This window comes from Malania oleifera, chromosome 12 (genome assembly GCF_029873635.1).
Source record: "Malania oleifera isolate guangnan ecotype guangnan chromosome 12, ASM2987363v1, whole genome shotgun sequence".
NCBI classification, from domain to species: domain Eukaryota; kingdom Viridiplantae; phylum Streptophyta; class Magnoliopsida; order Santalales; family Ximeniaceae; genus Malania; species Malania oleifera.
This window is the reverse complement of record NC_080428.1, coordinates 86732031-86753897: the sequence shown is the minus strand read 5'-3', so window position 1 is coordinate 86753897 and position 21867 is coordinate 86732031. Positions and strand designations below refer to the sequence as shown.

General features: G+C 37.5%; 1 protein-coding gene across 1 annotated transcript; it reads right to left on the bottom strand.

The window, feature by feature from the left end:
* Window positions 1-71: 71 nt before the first annotated feature.
* On the bottom strand, window positions 72-1271 carry LOC131144879 (light-regulated protein, chloroplastic). The gene is made up of 3 exons (XM_058093807.1): window positions 870-1271; window positions 485-646; window positions 72-379 (listed from the first exon to the last, which is right to left on the bottom strand). Exons 1-3 carry the CDS (start codon window positions 1070-1072, stop codon window positions 304-306), a joined length of 441 nt encoding a protein of 146 aa, XP_057949790.1. The 5' UTR covers window positions 1073-1271; the 3' UTR covers window positions 72-303.
* Window positions 1272-21867: the final 20596 nt, after the last annotated feature.

Genomic DNA, 21867 nt, shown 5'->3' with positions numbered 1-21867 from the left:
AGAAATTGCTCATGAAAATTTGTGTTATTACATCTAATATGAAAGAAAAGAGAAATATATAGACATTCATATGGTGGAATTTGGATACCATCATTTCTTGATTAATAAAAATCTTTACATGGTTATTACATTATATGAGTTGCCATTTCACAGACCTACATCTTATTTATACGAATTACAAAGTGTAATGCATTTAAAAAAACAAAAACAAAAACAAAAGATATATATATATATATATATATATATATATATATATATAGCTAAAAATAAAATTCTTATTGTATCTGTACAGGAAATCTCCAACTAGTACACTCCTTTTTGGTACTCCGGCTGACAGAACTCTCCACCCAGATCATCACAAGCCTCAGCCGGGAACACCCTGTAAAACCCATTACCCAAAATAAGTATTTTTTTATTTCTTCTGATAAATAAATATTTAATTATCATTTTATTAATTAATAATCAAAAGTTTCTGAGGTCTTACGTCTTGGGACCGTCGTACTCAAAATAGTCTCTGTCTATCAACTCTGAAGCAGCCTTGGCAGTGTCGGTATTGGCCTCTGGTTTCAGTTTCACTTCAGGATACATTTCCACATCACAAGCCTCTCCCCCAATCGTCTCACATGCTTCTGCCGGAAACACGCTCCTACCGTATCCACATCCATGTTCAAAATAAGTTACTATATCTCCACACTCTAAAATACATCGTATGCGTGAGCGCGCACACAACAAATTAAAAGAAAAGAAAAATATATACACAGATGTAAATACGAAATTCAAAATCCATGCACTCAGGTAACAGTAAATATACTATCCTCCCATTTGTGATCTACCCAAACGAGGAATTGGTTAAAGTAGAAGTGGCTTACGAGGCCATGGAGCCGTAATCAACGGTGGAAGTCTCAGAGGCCGCAGCAGCTGCTTTGGCCGTGAGCTGGGGGGACCTGCAAGTTTGGAGTGCAGGACTAACGGAGTTGTTCCATGGAGAGGCAGGGTTATTCTTGGAGGGCGGTGTCCTCGCAAGGGGGAGGGCTGCTGCTGATGGTGCAGAGATCAAAGCTGCTGCCTGCATTTTTTTTGTCTGACGGGTTTAGGGTTTTAGCTGATGGTATGGCGATGAGTTGGGAACAGCTTAGTCTGAAGAGTGGGAGGATGAGTGAGGGCCAATTTATGGGGCAAAATGGGTAGCCGGGCAGTGAGCTGAAGAGATAAGGTGGGAAGATTTTTGTGGGTAATAGACAAGGCTTGATCGATGCAGGACACGCCCTCCCTCTGATATTTGTGTACAAGCAAAAGACTAAGACGTGTGTGTTGTTTCATTCTTCAAAATATCTCTAGAGTGAAATTACCAAATGAGTGCTTTGCATGGGAGAAAAAGTATTGGCTAGCGCATGCTCTTCTCATGTGGCACTATCAACTATCACTCGCTCAAACTTTAGTGAGATATTGTTTTTTATTCGTCTCATAGTTTTGTCTTATTAAAATACACATTAGAGTCTAAATAGTCTTTAAAAATTTAAAATTTTCTAGTACACATTGGACTTCTAGCATTCTCATCCCAGTACTTCTATGTGAAATCTGATGCGTGAGTTATTATTTGCTTTGATCCACTAATTTGATAATTCTAAATCATTTTTATAAGTTTAAGATTTTGTTAATAGACGTACGATCATAATCAACATTCCTCAAATTGGAAAAAATAAAATCACCCAATAAGACACAGTTCTTAGGATTATTTGGATTTCGTAAAACTATTTATCTCTTTTTTTTTAAAAATAAAAAGTAAAAAACAATTTATTGGATTGTTTAATGGTGCCGAACAATTTTTAGTCCTTGTGTTTTTTATATTTTTTTTAAAAAAACTATAAAAATTTTGCCTTGTTTCTAGTTTTTAAGCATTTATATGAGAAATTTTTTACAAATGATAAAATGATCATTTTCAAATTTTTAGAAAAAAAATTGAAAATGAAAACAAAAATTAATTTTTTTTAAAAAAAATTCTATAACCAAAAGACCCTAATATATGTTTAGGATGCTAACTTAAGCTTGTGTGTGTATTGTATTTCAAAGAAACATTTGGCTGCAAAATATTTTCATTATTGCTAAATTATAATGTTGGCCAAGTTGAAATTTGAGGCTCATTTGGTACTTTTGTTTTTTGTATAATCTAATAAGTAATTATTATTTTCAACAAGTTAGACAACTCTCGACTCTCAATCTTACTTTTACCGTTAACATTCAATTATACTAGGTAAAGACTTTTGACAGAAAATAAGGAAGAATGTTTTGAGAGATTAAACGTTATTTTTATGTGGCCTTTTTAACGCTAAAGTCGATAAGCTTGAATAAATTGAGGAAGACAAAATAAGAGATTGTATGACACAACAAAAGAGCATATGTGGGTACAATATAGTGAAAAAATATATATTTATTTGGATTACTAAAGTGCTTTGCCGCTCACTCACTTAGTAACATCAATGTGATGATCTCATTATAGTCTTTTACATTTTAAAAACTCTTATAATTTATTTACTAAGGTAGTAACAAAATAAAACAAAGTAACCCTTTATAAGTTTAGTCACTTAAATTTTTTTTTTTTATTCTACTTTCAATTCATTGGTTACTTTCAATTGCAGGTTGGGCATGCTTCTTTCAGTGGCGGTGGGGAGTACTGGTCCAATGCATGATCTTCCACTGTCCTCGCATGCTTTTTCAACACACACTGCTGCCAAGGTTGCCCCTGCATGAGCATGTGGCTTTCCAATTACAGAGATAACCCTTCTTCTAATACAAAATTTGAGTATGTAAACGCAAGTTATATGGCAGATTTATCATGTGCTTCGGAAACTCTTATAAATAAAATTGTGAAGTACTAGAGTGTGTTGAGAATTACACTTGTGTGAGTTTGTTTTATATTAGAAAAATTGAATAAATGATGAGTACTTATATACATGGTTGGACTCAAAACCCATTAAGCTTAAGTTTTTGAATCAAATTGGTGTTCACTCATGTGTACTAGTGGTCAGTTATTAAGTGTGGGGGAAAACCTCACCTCATGAATTAGTTTTTTGGGTTGAGAAGACCCAAAACTTCATAATACTGATATCAGAGATGACGGTTCATAACTCTGGGTGAGCGACATTATAGAAAAAGTCGAGACGTGAAGTTAATTCTCCTGACGTGCTAAGAGTTGGAGGATCAAGTGTGTGACTGATGCCAATAAGGATCATCTAAGACCAGGATGGATCCGAATAAGGTCAAGACGCGGGAGGTAGGATTGGTTTGGAGGCACGTGAAATGCAATCTGAGGCACGTAATGTGACAATCCGAAAACCGCTCTTTCTAATCTCACCCACGCTTTCGCTACGCTACTCTGATTTTTGACTATGCTTCACAAGATATCTGAAATGTATAATAAAAATTAGGGTGAGACATCTCTCAATATGTAAGGACTAGATTATTATTAGTGTGTGGCTAAAATTAGCTTTAGTGTAGAAATAATTTAATAATAATTTTAAATAACTTTACTATACTAGAAATTACATCTATAATGTAAGAACCCGAACCGTGATATGTGGGTTTAAATAATTAAGAGAAGGGTAAAATTGGAATTTGAGCAAGCTTCGTCGACGAAGTCAGATCTCGTCGACGAAGCCAAATCTCGTCGACGAAGGCCTTGTATTTCTCATTGACGAAGTTTAGAGGCTCATCGATGAGGAGAAGCCGAGAGATTTCAGGAAATCGGGAATCTTAGGCTTGTCGACAAGGTCACCGTTTAGTTGACGTGCTGTCTATATGACCTCGTCGATGAGGACACCATTTCGAGCCGAGTCAAGGGCTATAAATATAAATTTCTATTACTTCTCAGCTAAGAAATCTAAATATCCTCTCTCTATCATTCTATAAACTCTCCATACACTTCCTCTCTCTAGATTTCTTCGCCATTTATTGTCTGATTCGACGATCCGAAGTTACCACGAGAATCAGTGAAGGATTCTTTACAAGTTCAGCGGATCGGAAAGTCGTTTCGGAGATTTTTGAGTTTCAGCATAAAATCGAGGTAAGACTCATTTTTCATTTCCGTTCTAATAGTTTTGTAGAGAACGGAGTCATGAGTATATTCTGTACTATTGGTTGTAGGTTTTGGAACTCAGTTCGCTGTTTAGGGGTCTTAGAGTTTCGGATTTGCCATTTGGGGGAAAGGTAAGGGAAATCTGTTTATGTCGGTTATTTTCAAAATCGGACTCAGTAGAACTGTGGTTCACGGTCCTGTGTGTGTTTTGGCTACTCATTTGGGGGGATCTAACGGGGAAAAACTATGGGTTTTTCATGATTACAGTTTTGGGAAAAAAGGGGCAATAGGCTGCATCCCTGGTTTTGTTGAAAACCGAATGTATATGTTGATTTATACTGTGTTATAGGGGTGACCGTGCCTTGACTTGTTTGAATTGTATGTGTTTGGAAAATCATGATTTTAGATTACCAAATGGGCATGGTTTGTTTGGTTATATGAGCATTCATGTTTATGTTGTGTTTGGTTGAAATGCGAGTAGGAATGGGGTTCCAAATTTGTTCCAGGTACTGAGAGTGTCCGGCTCTATATCCAAGGGCATATGAAATCGTTGGCCAAATTTGGAAAGAGTGTCCGACTCTATATCCGAGGTCGTGAGCCTTACTAACTGATCACCGAAGGGTGTGGATCCATCAGTTTAGCACCAGTACGATGCCATGGGAGTCTAGGACTAGTTATGTGTCGGTGGTGCTGTGTTTCGCGGGTTGGCTACGGGCCAACGCTGTATGTTGCGGGCCGGCTTCGGGCCGAAGGGTGTGATGACACCAAGATTGCTTGATCATGTGTGTGTGCGTGTATGCACTGTTGTGAAATTAGTACTGGAACTGCATTTAACTATATATGTGTTGCATCATGATAATACTCAAATGCCACACACCGATATAACCTGCATTCTTCCTTATTGAGAGGTGTCTCACCCTTGTTGTATGTATATATTTTTCAGATCCTTCAAGAAACCGGAATTAGTGTCCTTGTGTCGGGAGCGTAGTGGCCGGTGTACTGCCGGTAGCGTTTGGGTAAGTGTTAGGACTTGTGTTTTGTGGGTTGCCGTTTTGAGATATGTTGGGCACCCGGTTGTACGTTGTATGATAGAGCCTTGTTTTTGCTCTTGTATAGACTTTGGTATGGTACCATGCTTGTATCAAAAGACCTTATTTCTGCTGCGTATCTTTGGATGTGTATAGGGTGCCTGGTAACCCCACGAGATTAGACCCTCATTCATTGTATTGTATCTTGGATGATTTGTATGATACAGGAGCATGTTAGATTACATTTTCACCCCTGGGTCCCATTTTTGGGTTCGGGGCGTGACATATAAGCCTTGAATCACATATTTAAATAAATACACGTACTTTTCTTCAAAACAACATATAGGCCTATTTAATGGCCAAAGTCATATAAATACACAAATATGTATAAAAGAATAACTTTTGACCGATGCATGTCATGTTTAACTCCCATGACGGGTTGTGCGGTCCGAAACAGAACTTAGCATTAATTGGCTGACCAAAGTTGAGTTCCTGAAGTATTAGGAAAGATCTTGATACTTATATATATATATATATATATATATATATATAATATTATTATATTATATTAATATATTATATTAATATATTATATCATATTATATCATTTAATTAATAATAATTATTTAATTATTATTATTATTATTATTACACTTACGTGTATATTATTTTTGGGATTGTTACACGTAAGGTATCAGTGGTAAGGCTTACTTGAGCAACCGTTGGAGAATTGAGCTTACTCCTATAAGGGGAGTAGTTGAAACTCACAAATGAGGGGGAGATTGTTGAGAATTCCACTTGTGAGTTTGTCTCACATTGAAAAAATTGAGTAGATGATGGGTGCTTATATACATGGTTAGGCCCAAGATGTAACGCCCTGAACCCATACACCCGGGTCTGGTGCGTTATACCTGATAAAATCCTGCTAATCCATAATCCATAATATACATACGCAGCGGAAAACATAAACATAATTTCCATAAACATAATTTTATAATACCAACATTCCATAATACTAGAGTTTACTATATCCTAACTAGAAATCCACAAAATCCAACCATCGCATGCATTTCCATAAATACATAATTTCATAACATTCCAGTATGTCCATAAACATTCTTTTCTCCACAGACTTAAAACATAAAGACTTATAACATAACATATACATCCCCAAAATATTATCAACATATACCCTATTTCTTTATATAGTCCTCCAAAAATGCTAAAAATACCCTCGAGCTCCTAAGCCTAACCTCGAGGATGTCCTGAAAAAGAAACATTCATATTCGGGTGAGACACATCTCAGTAAGGGAAGAAACATACATATTAAAACAGCGTGTGACCAACATGAGGTAAATCGACATCATTTTAATTTCATTTGCAAATAATCACGTAACATTGAAATCGTTTTCTGAACCTACATAATCATATGCAAATATTTAACCCACGAGATTACCTAGGGATAGGGGTGATTACCCGCCCATACAAGTAGCACTTCTCTGCTCTGATACTTAGGTAACCCTAAGGTCATAACTAAAGCATACCAGGGCACTCACCTTACTCAGTAAGCCCTCAAGTGTTAGATTAATCTCATACTCACACATTCAATAATAGTTTACTGGCAAAGGCCATAAGGATAGGGAAATCTATCCATCCATACAAGTAGGTTCCCTCTGCCCTAGTACGTTATGCAACTATTGTCATATCTGAAACTACTAGTGCACTCGCTTTACTCAGCAAGCCCCCGGGCGAAGAATTTGCCTCGCCCAATCATAACATGTTTTACATACATACATACTTCTAATATCATAATACATCATTCTTTCTATTATTATTCATTCATACACATTCATTCATGTTCATAGCTTAACTTTACATTTTGTTTCACTTTAAGTGACTCTTTCTTATTTGTATCGTTCACATTTCACATTTCATTTCATTGCATTGTCATTGCATTGTCATTTCATTGCATAACATTTTTATTTCATTCCTTCGTACTACAGCTGGTCTTTAGCCATTATTTGTTAGTTTCCACATAGAAATGTGCTAGAATCTGCTACAGTTAGTTTCCACATAGAAATGCGTTAGAATCTCCTAACATGACTGTCTTTCAGCTGTCTTACATTTACATGATTGCATTTAACATACACACGCAACATTGTTCATATCATTTTTATTCATATAACTTTACTTACTTAACCCGCATCTCGTATAGTTAACATATATTCACACAAAATCTCATGCCACACAATTTAACAGTAAAATTCATATACATTCCTTAAAAAAAATAAGTCAACCAACATTTAACATTTATATACTGAAAATAGATTTCCTTCCTTACTTACTTAGAAAATTCTTTTTCACTTTCGTTCATTTACTTTCACATATACATAACTATATAAACATTCCTAAGCTCAGAAAACATAAATTTCATGGTTGGCATTTTAAACCCACATAAAAACATATATACATAAATAACACATAATCCATTTTAATTCATGAAAAACCTGATTTAATATATAAATTTTCCCCTTACCTGACTTTCGAACTACATTGGCAGGATCCCTGAACCGATACCCGTAGCGTTCACTTGGACCCTGAATCCAAAAATCCTAACTTAATTAAAATAAATTCCAATTTAACTTAAATCTTAAGGAAAATACTTATCTACTACTTCCTAGGTTCCAAATAACAATATTCCGTAAGAAAATCCCAAAATAACTAACTTACCCTGATTTTGGGATGTTTCCCAAACCTCACAACCCAACGATCAGCTCTTACAGCCTTGAAGAGAATGATCCTACGAACCTCGTGGTGGTTCCGGATCGTCAAATTGGGTCAGAACCGGCTCGAAATCGAGGAGAGAAGGGTGGGGGAGCAGTCCTAGATAGAGAGAGGAAAGAAGGTTCGTATAATTCACGCAGAAAATGAAGAAAAACCCTTTTTATATGCAGGGCTTCATCGACGAGACACGTAGGTTCGTTGACGAGAAGATACCTTCATCGACGAATTTCAGGGTTTCCAAAATTCTCTCTCAGGATTTTTTCGTCGACGAGAAGCAGACTTCGTCGACAAGCTTAGAAAGACACTTGTTGATGAATACAGGACATTCGTCGACAAGGCCTGCTTTTCCTTCTTATTTCTTTCCTTTTTCCTTCATTATCCATTAATCCATTTCATTTATTGTAACGCCCCCCTTATAAACTCATATAATATAAGTAAAATGAATAAAATGAATAATACAGTCAATTCATAGTAGAAACCTAAATAGCAGTAGATATAAATCACATTCTCAAAACCATAATATATATAATACCAGAGTTAACTATAAACCATCACGTTCTGTATTGATATACAATCACCAAAATACCCAAAACCACCAAAAAGTATTTCCTTGGATCCTACAACAAAAATCGTTGATCCTAACACAACACTTACCCTCCTAGCGGGGTAACTCAATAAACTCGACGGCAACCACGACCTGCTGGTCCTTTTGGGTTTCCTGAAAATCATTTAATGTTCGGGGTTGAGACACTTCTCAGTAAGGTAAAATAAACTAAATACAGCTGTGTGGCAACATGAATACTTAATGATAATATAGATATACAATATAGTCTTCATACCAGAAAACATTCATTATTTAATAATTGCAAAAACGTATATTTTCATATTTCTAATACATCATACTAATCATAACTGTCTAGTATAACTAATAATACTGAAAGCATACCCAAGATGAATAGCTAGCTGATGTCATATATTACCCCCTATGACAGATTGTGCAGCCCGAAGGCGGGACTCAACAATGGTTGGCCTACCACTGCTGAGTCAAAAATGTTTGTAAGTACGATGGGCCCACCACACGCTGGTTCAGATTTCCAGGTGGATGTCTACAACTCTACACTGAAAGACACATCGACTATCCATCTCCTACCCCCTCGTGGGGTGGTTAGCACCAATTTGATCATAGATATCTGATCTATAAGCTACGGTACCGTGCTCCTGAACTGAACTAAACTAACATCCGGGTTCTGATAACATATAATACATGATAATATAACATTTAACATAATTAGATTGATAGCATTTCTATTATTTCATAAATACGGTCTCGTGCCGAACATTTCATAAATACGACCTCGTGCTGAACATTTCATAAATACGGCATCGCGCCGAAATCATACGTAAAACACTGGCTCGCACCGACAGTCAATCATGGCCTCGTGCCAAATACCTCATACTTATCATTCTGAATAATAAATCAATTATCATGTATTTTTGACATCATTTTGTACTGTAATATTTCATATTCTTGAAAACATGCTTCATTCATAACATAGTCATATCATAATACTTCTCACGTAAAGTAATATTCATGCCACACATTTGCTGCATAGAAACCGTACTTTATATTCCAAAATCATAATTTCTGGCATCTCATACATATATATACATTTAAACATAATAGCAGTATTTTCCCAAATGTGCATTTCCTTTGTAATATACAGATATCATACATACTTTTCTGAAAATTAATTTATTGATAAACAATAATAATTTTGCATGGAAAATAACTGTTTTAATTTATTCCCTTACTTGACATTGAAAGAAACCCCCTAAAATTTCTAGTCCTGCACTCGCAGGGTTCCCCGTTCAACTCCCTAAAAACTATAACTCGCAGAACTAAACTTCGGTATTTTCACATGAATATCATTTCTTATAACTACAGTAGGACCAAATTTAACATAAAAAGTCTTACCTCAACCCAAGGATGAATTTCAGCTCGCTTCCACCAATGATCCGCTCCAGCAGATTTGGAGGAAACTTCCCCAGGAGCGTCGTGGTGGCCTCAGATCGTCAATCCGGCAAGCGACAAAGCCGAAATCGAAGAGAAGAGAGAGAGAAACCGAAGGGAGAGAGAGAGTGTGAGATTTTTCTTAATTTTGGCATTTAAATTCGAGTTTTTGCTATTTATAGGATCGGATTCGTCGACGAGTCCTGTAAAAAATTCATCGACAAACCTGCACCTTTGTCGACGAATTTCAGACTTCCAAAAATTCTCTTTTAGTATCTTCTCGTCGACAAATCCCTTGTTTTCGTCAACGAGGACCTGATAAATTCCCTCGATTAATACTCCCAAAGTGCAATGTCATCGACGAATGCTTCAAGTCTACTGCCTCCTTCTATTTTTATTTCCATTTCCCTCCCTTTTTATTATTTAAATACCATTATTCTTCGGGTCAGCACATTTATCATATTTTCTAATTGTGTAAATTCCCGGGTCATTACACAAGATCCAATAAGCTTAACCTTTTAGGTCAAGTTAATGTTTACCCATGTGTAACGACCTACTATTTAAATGGATTATATATATATATACTATAGAATTTAAAATGCTTTGATATCATACTAGATTAAATTCAATCATCAACCTAAGCAGCGAGAAGCAGAAACCAAATAAACATAACCATATGTAATTATATACAATACGAGAGTGCTAAAATGTTTCCCAAAATATACATATATGACTGTTGTCACGACCTGCTCATTTTACACATTTTTTTTTTATATCAATAACACCAATGCCATATCCAACTCAGCAGGTCACCATTCACCTGAACCTATGGGTACCAAGGATAAAACATAACATACAGCAGAAGCCTACGTAGTAGAAAATATACAATCATATTCATTTCATCATAACATACATCACAATGTACCAGAGTTACTACAGTTACTGTACTTGTAAAGACCTGAAAAATTTAAAAAGATTAAAATAATTTGAAAAAAAAAATAGATAAATAAATAAAAGGAATGATGTGGGAAAAAGAAGAAAAAAAATTAAAATTAAAGAAATTAAATTAAATTAAGATAAATTAAATAATTAAATAATTAGTTATTAAATTAAACATTGTTACATTGGATTTAAAAAAAAAACTAATTGAAATAAGAGAAATATATACATACTTATATAGTAGGTTAATATAATATATAAATATATATATATATATGTATATATGTATATTTATATATATATATATAATAAGTATAAGATAAGATTTATATATATATATAAAGTAACTGACACTGACAAGAAGATAAGAAGGAAGAAAAAAGAAAGAAGAAGAAGAAGAAAGAAGAAGGAAGAAGATGAACGGTGCAGCACCCCCCAACTGAATATATTTTCCTGCGTGCGCGCCAGCTACCTTCGTCTCCGTCTCTCTCCTTCTTTCAATTATTCGGCGAGTTTGTGACAAATTGAGAAATGGAAGGTACCGTTGGAATCCTGACTCCACCACCGATATTTCTACTGAAGTAGATTTTTCATGGGAACGGTTTAGGCACCGCTCCTGGGAAAAGGTAGTTTTTCCCTATTTTCTCAATTTCGCCGTCAATATGTGGTTAAATCGACGAACGGACACCACCACGAGGTCCTAGTCGTCGTTATCGTCATTTTGACGTAGGTAATTTTTCAATTGGGGTTTTCTAAGCCCTACTCCAAAGCGAGAGTGGGATTTGACAATTTGGCTAAATTTAAGGAGATAATTATTTATTGGGTATTTAAAGGCCTAGGAAGTATTAAATTAATATTTTATTCAGGAATAATTTATTGGAACTAAGAATCTAATTTTAGGGTCCGGGTGAGCGCCGCAGGTATTTTTCGGAGTCTCTGTTGGCGTAGTTCAAGAAACCAGGTAAGGGGAAAAATATATATATTAAATCAGAATTTTTATGAATTTAATGGAAAAATAAATTGTGTTATATGTACGTGGATATGTTTCAGTATAGGTAAAATGTCAACTGTTTAAATTTATATTTCCTTCGAGTTTAGGGCTGTTTATTAGATATGTATATGCGAAAATGAACTGATGAAAGTGAGAAATATTTTCAGGATAATTAAATAAGAAATGAAAGGTATTTTCAGTATATAAACATTAAATGTTGGTTGGCTTATTTTACAGGTAGTGTATGAATTTTATTGTTAAATTGTGTGACATGAGAATCTGTGCAAATATATGTTAAATGTATGAGATGCAGGCTAAGTAAGTAAAACCATGAAAATAAAATATGATATGGACAATGTTGCCTGTGTGTGTTAATGCAATCATGTAAACAGCTGAAAAATGCTGGGTAAATAGCTGAAAGATGTTGGGTAAAATAGCTAAAAGTGGCTAGGTAAATGTGTCACAGCTGAAAGTGGCTGGGTAAATGTGTCACAGCTGAAAGTGGTTGGGCAAATGTGTCGCAGCTGAAAGTGGCCGGGTAAATGTGTCACAGCTGAAAGTGGCTGGGTAAATGTATAACAGCTGAAAGATGTTGGGTATGAAATGAAATGAAATGAAATGAAAAGGGAAATGAATGAAATGGAAATGAAATGTAAAATGTGAACAATGTAAAATGGGAAAGAGTCACTTAAAGTGAAATACAATGCAATGTTAAGCCATGAATATGAAGAGAAGTGTATGATTAAATAATGATAGAAAGAATGATGTATTATGATATTAGAAGTATGTATGTACATAAAACATGTTACGATTGGGCAAGACGTACCTTTCTCCTGAGGGCTTGCTGAGTAAGGCGAGTGCACTAGTTGCTACAGATGTGGCAGTAGCCGCATAATGTACTAGGGTAGAGGGAACCTACTTATATGGGCGGGTAGATTTCCCTATCCTTAGGGCCTTTGCCTGTAAGCTATTGTTGAACGGTGTGAGTACGAGATTAATTTATCACTTGAGGGCTTACTGAGTAAGGTGAGTGCCCTGGTATGCTTTAGCTGCGACCTTTGGGTTGCCTAAGTATCAGAGCAAAGGGGTGCTACTTGTATGGGCGGGTAACTACCCCTATCCTCGGAAAATATCGTGGGTTAAACATTTGCATGTGTTTGATTAGGATCTGGGAATGATTTTGAAAATTATGTTAAAGATTTTCAAATGTTAAATATTATGTTATATATAAACTCATGTTGGCCACACACTACTTTAATATATGGTTTCTTCCCTTACTGAGATGTGTCTCACCCGAATATAAATTTATCTTTTTTTCAGGATTTCATCGAGATCGAGCTTAGAGAGCTCGAGGTTCTATAACATTATTAGGCAATAGTAAAAGAAAATGGTGTATTTCTATGTTAATTATGAGATGCAATATTTATGTTTTATGTCCTTATATTTTTAGTTTGTGGAGAAAAGAAAGTTGTGAACATACTGAAATGTTTTGGAGATATATGTAATTATGGAAATGTAGGCGTTGGATGATTTATTATAGATTATAGTTAGAATTAGTAAACTATGGTATTATGTTATATGGAGATTATGATCATGTTTTTCTGTTGCGTATGTTTTGGAATATGATTTATGAGGATATGATCAGGTATAACGCACCGGACCCCGGTTTAAGGGTTCGGGGCATTACAGTACTCCCATATATACATCTCAAAAATGAAATCTAAGGACAATTCCCACAAAACCATACTATCCCTACCAAAACTTACCCTTCCAAAGAGGGCAAACAACTGATCTAGTTCAACGGGGCTTTTCCCGCTCTCCTATCAGGAGCTCCTGAAAAATGTATGAAATTTAGGGGTGAGACACCTCTCAGTAAGGGAAATAAACTAATACTAGTGTGTGGCAACATGAGTAATCCGTGCTCTACATATACCATACATATCATATCCAATACTGTTTAACAAATCTGGGAAAACATACGTATATCAAAATCATGGCAGAACATACTGCATTTCATAACATAACTCATCTCATATCATAATAATAACATAAAAACATCCTGGTAGGTTAGCTGGCTGTTGTCATGTATTAACCCCACATGACTGGATTGTGTGGCCCGAAGGCGGGACCTGACAATGGTTGGCCGACCACTGTTAAGTCGATAGTCTAGTTTGTAGGTCCGATGGGTCTACCCAAACTAGTCCGTACACTAAGGGCGATAACAGCACACTCCTCAAACATAACCACATCGACCATCCAATCTCACACCACTCCGTACAGCGGCGTTAACACAGATATCATGATCACGAGGACCATGGAGACATAGCAACGGTACCGTGCAAGTGCTAGCCTAAACCAAGCCAACCGGGTTCTGATATCATATACATATACTGAAATTGTGATACAGAGATATATCATATCTTTCATTTTCACATTAATCATATCATTTTACATATATAAGTGTATCATTAAAATCATCGGCCCGTACACCGGTATTACACATTATATCGTAGCTCGGCTCGTACACCAGTTACACATAGCACAGCCCGTACGCTGGCAAATCACATCACATAGCTCGGCCCGTACGCCGGCAAATCTCATCACATAGCACGGCCCGTACGCCGGCAACTCACATCACATAGCACGGCCCATACGCCGGCAAATCACACAAAATCTCATCATAAAAATCTCGGCCCATAAGCGGGTTTTCCCATCATAATAACCATATCACCACATTCCCAGAATAACAGTATGTCACAATCATTACTACTCATGCCACACTAAACCAGTTTTCCACGTATACAACATATCATTATTTTCAACAGGGTTTTCTAAAGTATAAAACATATACATAAACATATGTATTTTTCCTGAAAACGAGTGTCATAAATATATACATACATATTACAAAAAGAACTAGCTTAGTTTATCCCCTTACCTGATTCCTGAATAGCCCCTAAGAAAAATTTTCCCCGCCCCCATAAGGTTCCTAAATCAACACCCTGAAAATAGAAACTCACAGAATTAAACTCTAGTATTTCAACGTGTATAACATTTCTTATAACTGCCATTAAGTCAAATTTGGCTTAAAAGCCTCCCCTCAACTTAGGGATGATTCACAACATTTCCAACCAACACTTCTGGAAACGAAAACTCTCAGTATTAAATTTCAGTATTTTAATGTATAAAACACTTTTCTCAACTATCACAAATTCAAAAATTGAGTAAAAAGACTTACCCTGGATTTGTGATGGAATCCAACTTCACTTCCTTAACAATCCGCCCCGACAGACTTGTGGAGAATTCCGCCAGAATCGTCGATCTAACGACTAGTGTGGCCGGAAATGTAGAGAGAAGGGAGAGAGAACCGTAGAGAGAGAGAGAGAGAGAGAGAGAGAGAGAGAGAGAGAGAGAGGAGAGATAGAGTTTTCTTAAAAATATGATATTTCTCCCGGATTTTCACTCTTATAAAATAGGATTTCGTCAACAAGCTCGACGTTTGTCGACGAGTTCCTGTATTCGTCAATGAAATTCAGGCAGCCTTGGACCCCCCTCTCAGTATTTTCTCGTCGACGAGCCCCTGTGTTCGTCGATGAAGCCCTGAAAATCCCTCTTTTTGTTTTTCTCTCCCGAAATGCAATGTCGTCGACGAAGTCTACGGCTTCCTTCTATTTCCGATTTCCATTTTCCTTTCCTTATTATTTAAATTTCCTTTTAAATTCGGGTCGTTACAACTATTCCCCAAAATACCCACGACTGGCCAGGGCTATACAAAAATACTCCAAAACAAATACTCACTCGCTACTGACAGGGCAGTACTGAAGCCCCTCTACCTGCGAGCCTGATCTGCTCGCTTATCTGGATCACTTGAAAAATGTTAGATTAATTGGGATGAGCTAACGCTCAGTAAGATGAAATATGCTATTGCTAGTGTATGGCAAATGAGTTACAATACTGTGAAAATCTATTACTATATAATCATGTATCACTAAATATGTAAAGTACAGTACCAGTAATATAAATCATTATCTTTTATCTGTTGCTTAACATTTCTATACTTTAGGCTTCTACTCAGAATACTTCTAATAAATATATATATTTTTTGTCACTGTAAATCTGTATAAATATAGTAATAACTGAAATCTTCCCTGTGGATAACTGTGTGTCATGATTTAACCCCTCATGACAGGGTTGTGCAGCCCTGTACTCCATAGTCTTATCAGCCCTCCTCAACCCATATCTGATGGGGAGTCTGTCCATTCGTGGGCTCTATGCAATCGACCTTTATACCACGTATTATCTAAATAGGTGGTTGCACTCTATATACTGTATGTAGCTACAGTACCGTGCTTTGTAACTATATGGTCCAATAGGGTCTGATATTATATAATACATCTCTAAATACAACTATCTATTTTACTATGATTCTGTAATAACGGTATACACCATGACGCTGTAAAAAAAACTATATCTATATCAACTGTATTTCTGTAATTAACTGTAAATCTGTATGTCATGGTACTGTAAAACTATATAATCATGGTATTTCTGTAATTGCTGTAAAATACATTTACTATCTGTTTACTCCATACAACACATCTCTAAAAAATACTATAAAACATGTTTCTGTACTATATCTATATTCTCAAGCAGCACAATAATTTTAAAGCATACTAATCATATTTGATAAACTATATAAATCTCTACTGTAAACAATACTTTGGTGGGACATTTATAATTTTATACTAAAAACATATTCAAATAACCTAGCATAGCATATTTCCCTTACCTGTTTCTTGCTAAAAATCCCGTACTATAATGGGTCCAACACCCGCAGAGTTCTCTACTCGACACCCTGAAAGACCATAAATCCTAAAATAAAACATTACTATTTCTACGTCTATTACATTTCTTATAATTGTTAGAAACCCAAATTTCGAATAAAAGACCCTACCCTAGATTTGGGATGAATTCTGATTTTGTTCCACCAACGATCCGCTCCGACAGACTTGAAGAGAACTCCGCCAGGAAGGTCATGGTGGCCTCAGATCGTCAATCTGGCGACTGATGGGTCCAAAATCGAAAAGAGAAGAGCGACACTAAAATCCTGCATAAAATGAGTTTAAGCACTATTTATACTGCGGGATTCATCGACGAGTCCTTCAATAATTTCGTCGATGAACTTTCTCTTTCGTCGACAAATTTCAGTCTGTCCCAAAACCCTTCTCGATATCTTCTCATCGACAAAGATAGGACCTCGTCGACAAGGCTTGGGGAAATTTCTTAGAATTATCACCTCCAAAATGCAATGTCGTCGACTGTCTCCTTCTGTTACTGATTCCATTTCTCTCTCTCTTTATTATTTAAATACCATTATTTTTCGGGTCGTTACATTCTTCCCCCCTTATAAAATTTTGTCATCAAAATTTACTATTTGTATCTCTTTCTATACACTCCATCATCCAGTAAAGGAAAAAGGTCTACTTATTTTATTACCTGCCCTCACTTATGGCGGAGGAATACCGTGGTTACATGGGTATTTCTGGGATTACAAATATAAAATGAAATTCTCCCAAAACTGAAATACTACCTATCCTATACGCTACATTACAATCCACTATGCTAAACAAAATAAAATTACTATTACTTTAATTATACATCACTGCTATGACCCACTAAACAAGTGGGGATATTTCTGTCTAATCTCGCTTTCAAGCTCCCACAAACCCTCTTCTATTGTGTGATTCCTCCACAGGACTTTTATCAACTGTATCTTCTTATGCGCAATTCTTGCTCTTACCTATCTAGGATCTGTACTAGAGCTTCTTCATATGCTAAAGCCTCACTGACTTCTAGTTATGCGTAGCTGATGATATGGGAAGGATCTAGGACGTATTTTCTTAACATGGAAACATGAAATACGTCATGAACTCAAAATAAAGATGGCAGTAAGGCTAACCGATAGGCTACTGACCCAATCTTCTCAAGTATCTTAAATGGGCCAATAAACCTATGGCTCAACTTATCCTTCTTCCCAATTCTCAAGATCCCCTTCAGTGGAGTTATTCTCATAAATATATGATCACCTATTTCAAATTTCAGTTCTCGACGGCAAGTATCCGCATAGTTTTTCTGTCGACTCTGCGCTGCACTGATTCTGTCTCGAATAAGTCGGACTTTATCACACGCTTGCTGAATTATATCTGGACCCAAAACTCGCCTTTCACCTACTTCATCCTAGAAAAGAGGAGATCGGCATCTTCTACCATATAATGTGTCATAGGGTGTTATTCCGATGCTAGTATGATAACTATTATTATAAGCAAATTCAACTAGCGGCAAAAACTGAATCCAGCTACCTCCAAAGTCTAGCACACAGGCACGAAGCATATCTTCTAATACCTGGATTGTTCTCTCAGTCTGACCATCGGTCTGAGGGTGGAAAGCAATGTTGAATGCTAACTGAGTCCCCAATGCCTCCTGTAAACTCCTCCAGAACCGTGATGTAAAATGTGGATCACGGTCCGAGACTATAGATACCGACACTCCATGGGGTCGAACAATCTCTTGTATATATATCTCTGCTAACCTATTCATAGGGTAGCTAATCTTAATAGGCAAAAAATGCGTTGTCTTCGTCAACCTATCAACTATTACCCAGATGAAATTCTGACCATGCGGCATCGGTGGTAGCCCCGTAACAAAATTCATGGATACGTGGTCCCACTTTCATTCGGGAATGAAAAGTGGCTACAACTGCCTTGCTGGCCTCTGGTGCTCAGCCTTAACTTGCGGACACATCAAATATTACTACACAAATTCTGCTATCTCCCTTTTCATGCCACTCCACCAGAAATACTCCCACAGATCCCTATACATTTTCGTGCTACTCGGATGGACAGTGTATAGAGAACCATGTGCCTCCTCTAAAATCGTCCTCCTGATGTTGTCATCTGCAGGTACACATAATCTGGTGTGAAATCTCAGAGCCTCATCATCAGACATACTGAATTCTTCCCCCTGACCATCTTGTATTCTATCTATCACTTCTGTCAATTCCGGATCATCCCTCTAAGCAGCTTTAATTCTCTCATAAAGTGTAGGCTATACAACCAAACTGGCAATAAGCGCCTGAGGATCATCTTCCACTAACTCCACACCGAGTCTTTCCAAGTCTATCTGAATTGGATGCTGAACTACCACTGCTAGTTGTGCTGTGTCTCCTGATTTACAGCTCAAAGCATTAGCCACCACATTTGCTTTACCTGGGTGGTAATTGATGGTATAGTCGTAATCCTTGATAAGTTCCAACCACCTCCTCTGTCACATGTTCAACTCTTTTTGTGTGAAGAAATACTTTAGGCTCTTATGATTAGAGAATATCTCACACCTCTTACCATATAAGTAATGTCTCCAAATCTTTAGTGCGTGCACCACTGCCGCCAATTCCAAATCATGAGTAGGGCAATTCTTCTCATATTCTTTCAACTGCCTAGACGCATACACCACCACCCTACCATGCTGCATCAGTACAAGCCCTTTTAAAGACGCGTCACTGTAGATAACATAACCATCACCTTTTGATGGAATCGTCAGAACTAGTTCAGTGATGAGTCATTGCTTTAATTCCTAAAAGCTCTGCTCGCATTCTTCATCCCATACAAATTTGACATTTTTCCTAGTCAATCTTGTGAGTGGTCCTGACAAAGGCGAAAGCCTCTCAATAAAACAATGGTAATAACTTGTCAGTCCTAAGAAATTCCTAACTTCCTGCACATTCCTCGGCCTGGCCCAACTTACCACCGCATTGATCTTGCTGGGATCTGGGATCCACAGAAATACTGTCCCCTAAAATTACGTGGCCTAAAAATGCTACCTTCTCAAGCCAGAACTCACACTTGCTAAAGTTGGCATAGAGTTTCTCCTCTCTAAGTGTCTGCAGCACCTGCCTCAAATGCACCTCTTGATCCTTAAAACTTTTCGAGTACACCAGTATATCATCAATGAAAACTACTACAAACTGATCTAGATACTAGTGGAAAACTCTGTTCATCAAGTCCATGAACACAACTGGGCATTCGTCAGACAAAACGGCATAACAAGGAACTCCTAGTGCCCATACCTGGTCCTAAAGGCTATCTTCGCGATGTCCTCTGCTTTTACTCTCACTTGATGACACCCGGATCTGAGGTCGATCTTAAAATATACCCGTGTACCTTGGAGCTGATCAAACAAATCGTCTATACGGGGTAGAGGATATTTATTTTTAATAGTAACCTTGTTGATTTCTCTATAATCGATACACATCCTCATAGACCTGTCTTTTTTCTTTACGAACAACACTAGAGCTCCCCACGGTGATACACTGGGTCATATAAACCCCTTGTCCAGCAAGCCTTGCAACTGTTCCTTTAATTCTCCTAATTCAACTAGAGCCATACGGTAAGGAACCTTAGAAATTGGCGCGGTCCCTGGAGGTAAATCTATAGGAAAGTCCACCTCGCACACAGGAGGCAACCCAAGTAACTTCTCTAGAAAAACATCTGGAAATTCTCGTACCACTAGGGTGCTGTCAATCTTCAATTCATTTATGGGTACTTCTTTCAAAAAAGGTATAAACCCCTGATTTTCATCTAGGAGTAATTTACTCATTTGCACGGCTGACACCAGTTGTGTTGGAGCATGTACCCATGAACCAATGAATTTTAATTCCTGCGTACTAAGGGGTCTGAAAATTACCTCTTTCCGACGACAATAAATGTTGGCGTGATTGGCAGCCAACCAGTCCATACCCAGTATTATATCAAACCCACATATATCAAATACAATCAAGTCAGCTGGTAACATTTTTCCCTAAATTTCTAGCGGATAGCCCCTAAGTACCCTCTGACATCTGATCACTGACCCTGATGGTGTAACTACTGACAGCACTATATCTAATAACTGGGTCTCACTCTCAGATAATTTAACATAAGATGCAAAGATGAAAGAATGAGTAGCACCTGAGTAAAAAAAAACAATGATTGCATATGATAAAACAGTAAATGTACCTATCACCACATCTGCAGCAGCCTCAGCATCACCTGGCGTCAGAGCATATTCTGTCGCTGGGGCCAAATTCCTCTACTAGCCAACACAAGGTGCCTGATATCTTCCCCGAGCTGCCTGATATCCTTCCCGATAGGGCCTGGGAGCTAGGATCTGGTCTGGCAAACCTGGACATGCACGTGCCATGTGGTCAGGCCTCCCACATCAATAGCATACATCGCTCCCTACCCGGCACTCCCCCGAATGATGTCTCTCGCATGTCTAACATACCAGGACGATCGGCGCACCCTGATTTCCCCGAGGTCCCGCCATCTGCCTCTAGTCTCCCTTATCGCGACCTCCTCTCCATAGACCTCTACTAGAGCTAGCCTGAAAACCCTGAGGCGCAGGTCTCTTCTTCTGACTCTGAGCTGCTACACCCCTCTGAATACCACTCTCAATAATCACAGCTCTGTCTACAATCTCCGTAAATGTTTGAGCTTTGAAGCCAATCACCTGCTTAAACAAATTCTGCCTCAGTCTCTCCTCAAACTTCCTTGCCTTTTTCTCTTCATCAGGCGCTAGATGAGGAGCAAAACGCGACAACTCGATAAACCGAGCTGCATACTGGGATACGGTCTTCTGCCCCTGTACCAGATGCAGAAACTCTGCTGCCTTCGCACTCCGAATGACAGAAGAAAAATATCGCTCAATGAACAGCTTCTTGAATCGATCCCAAGTCACTGGCACTGAAACCGTCCTCTTCTCCTCTATCAGTCAAGTTGCTCTCCACCAGCGCTTCGCCTCCCCTATCAACTTAAATGCTGCAAATACTACCTTCTGCTTATCCGTACATCGAAGCACCGCCAATGTCTCTTCGATATCCTGAACTCAATTCTCAGCTACAATCGGGTCATCTCCTCCAACAAAGGATGGGGGTTTCATTCGCGTAAACTGCTCGATCAAAAAGCCACGCTTCCCAGAGTTCTTGGCCATCTCAGCTATCACCTGCTGA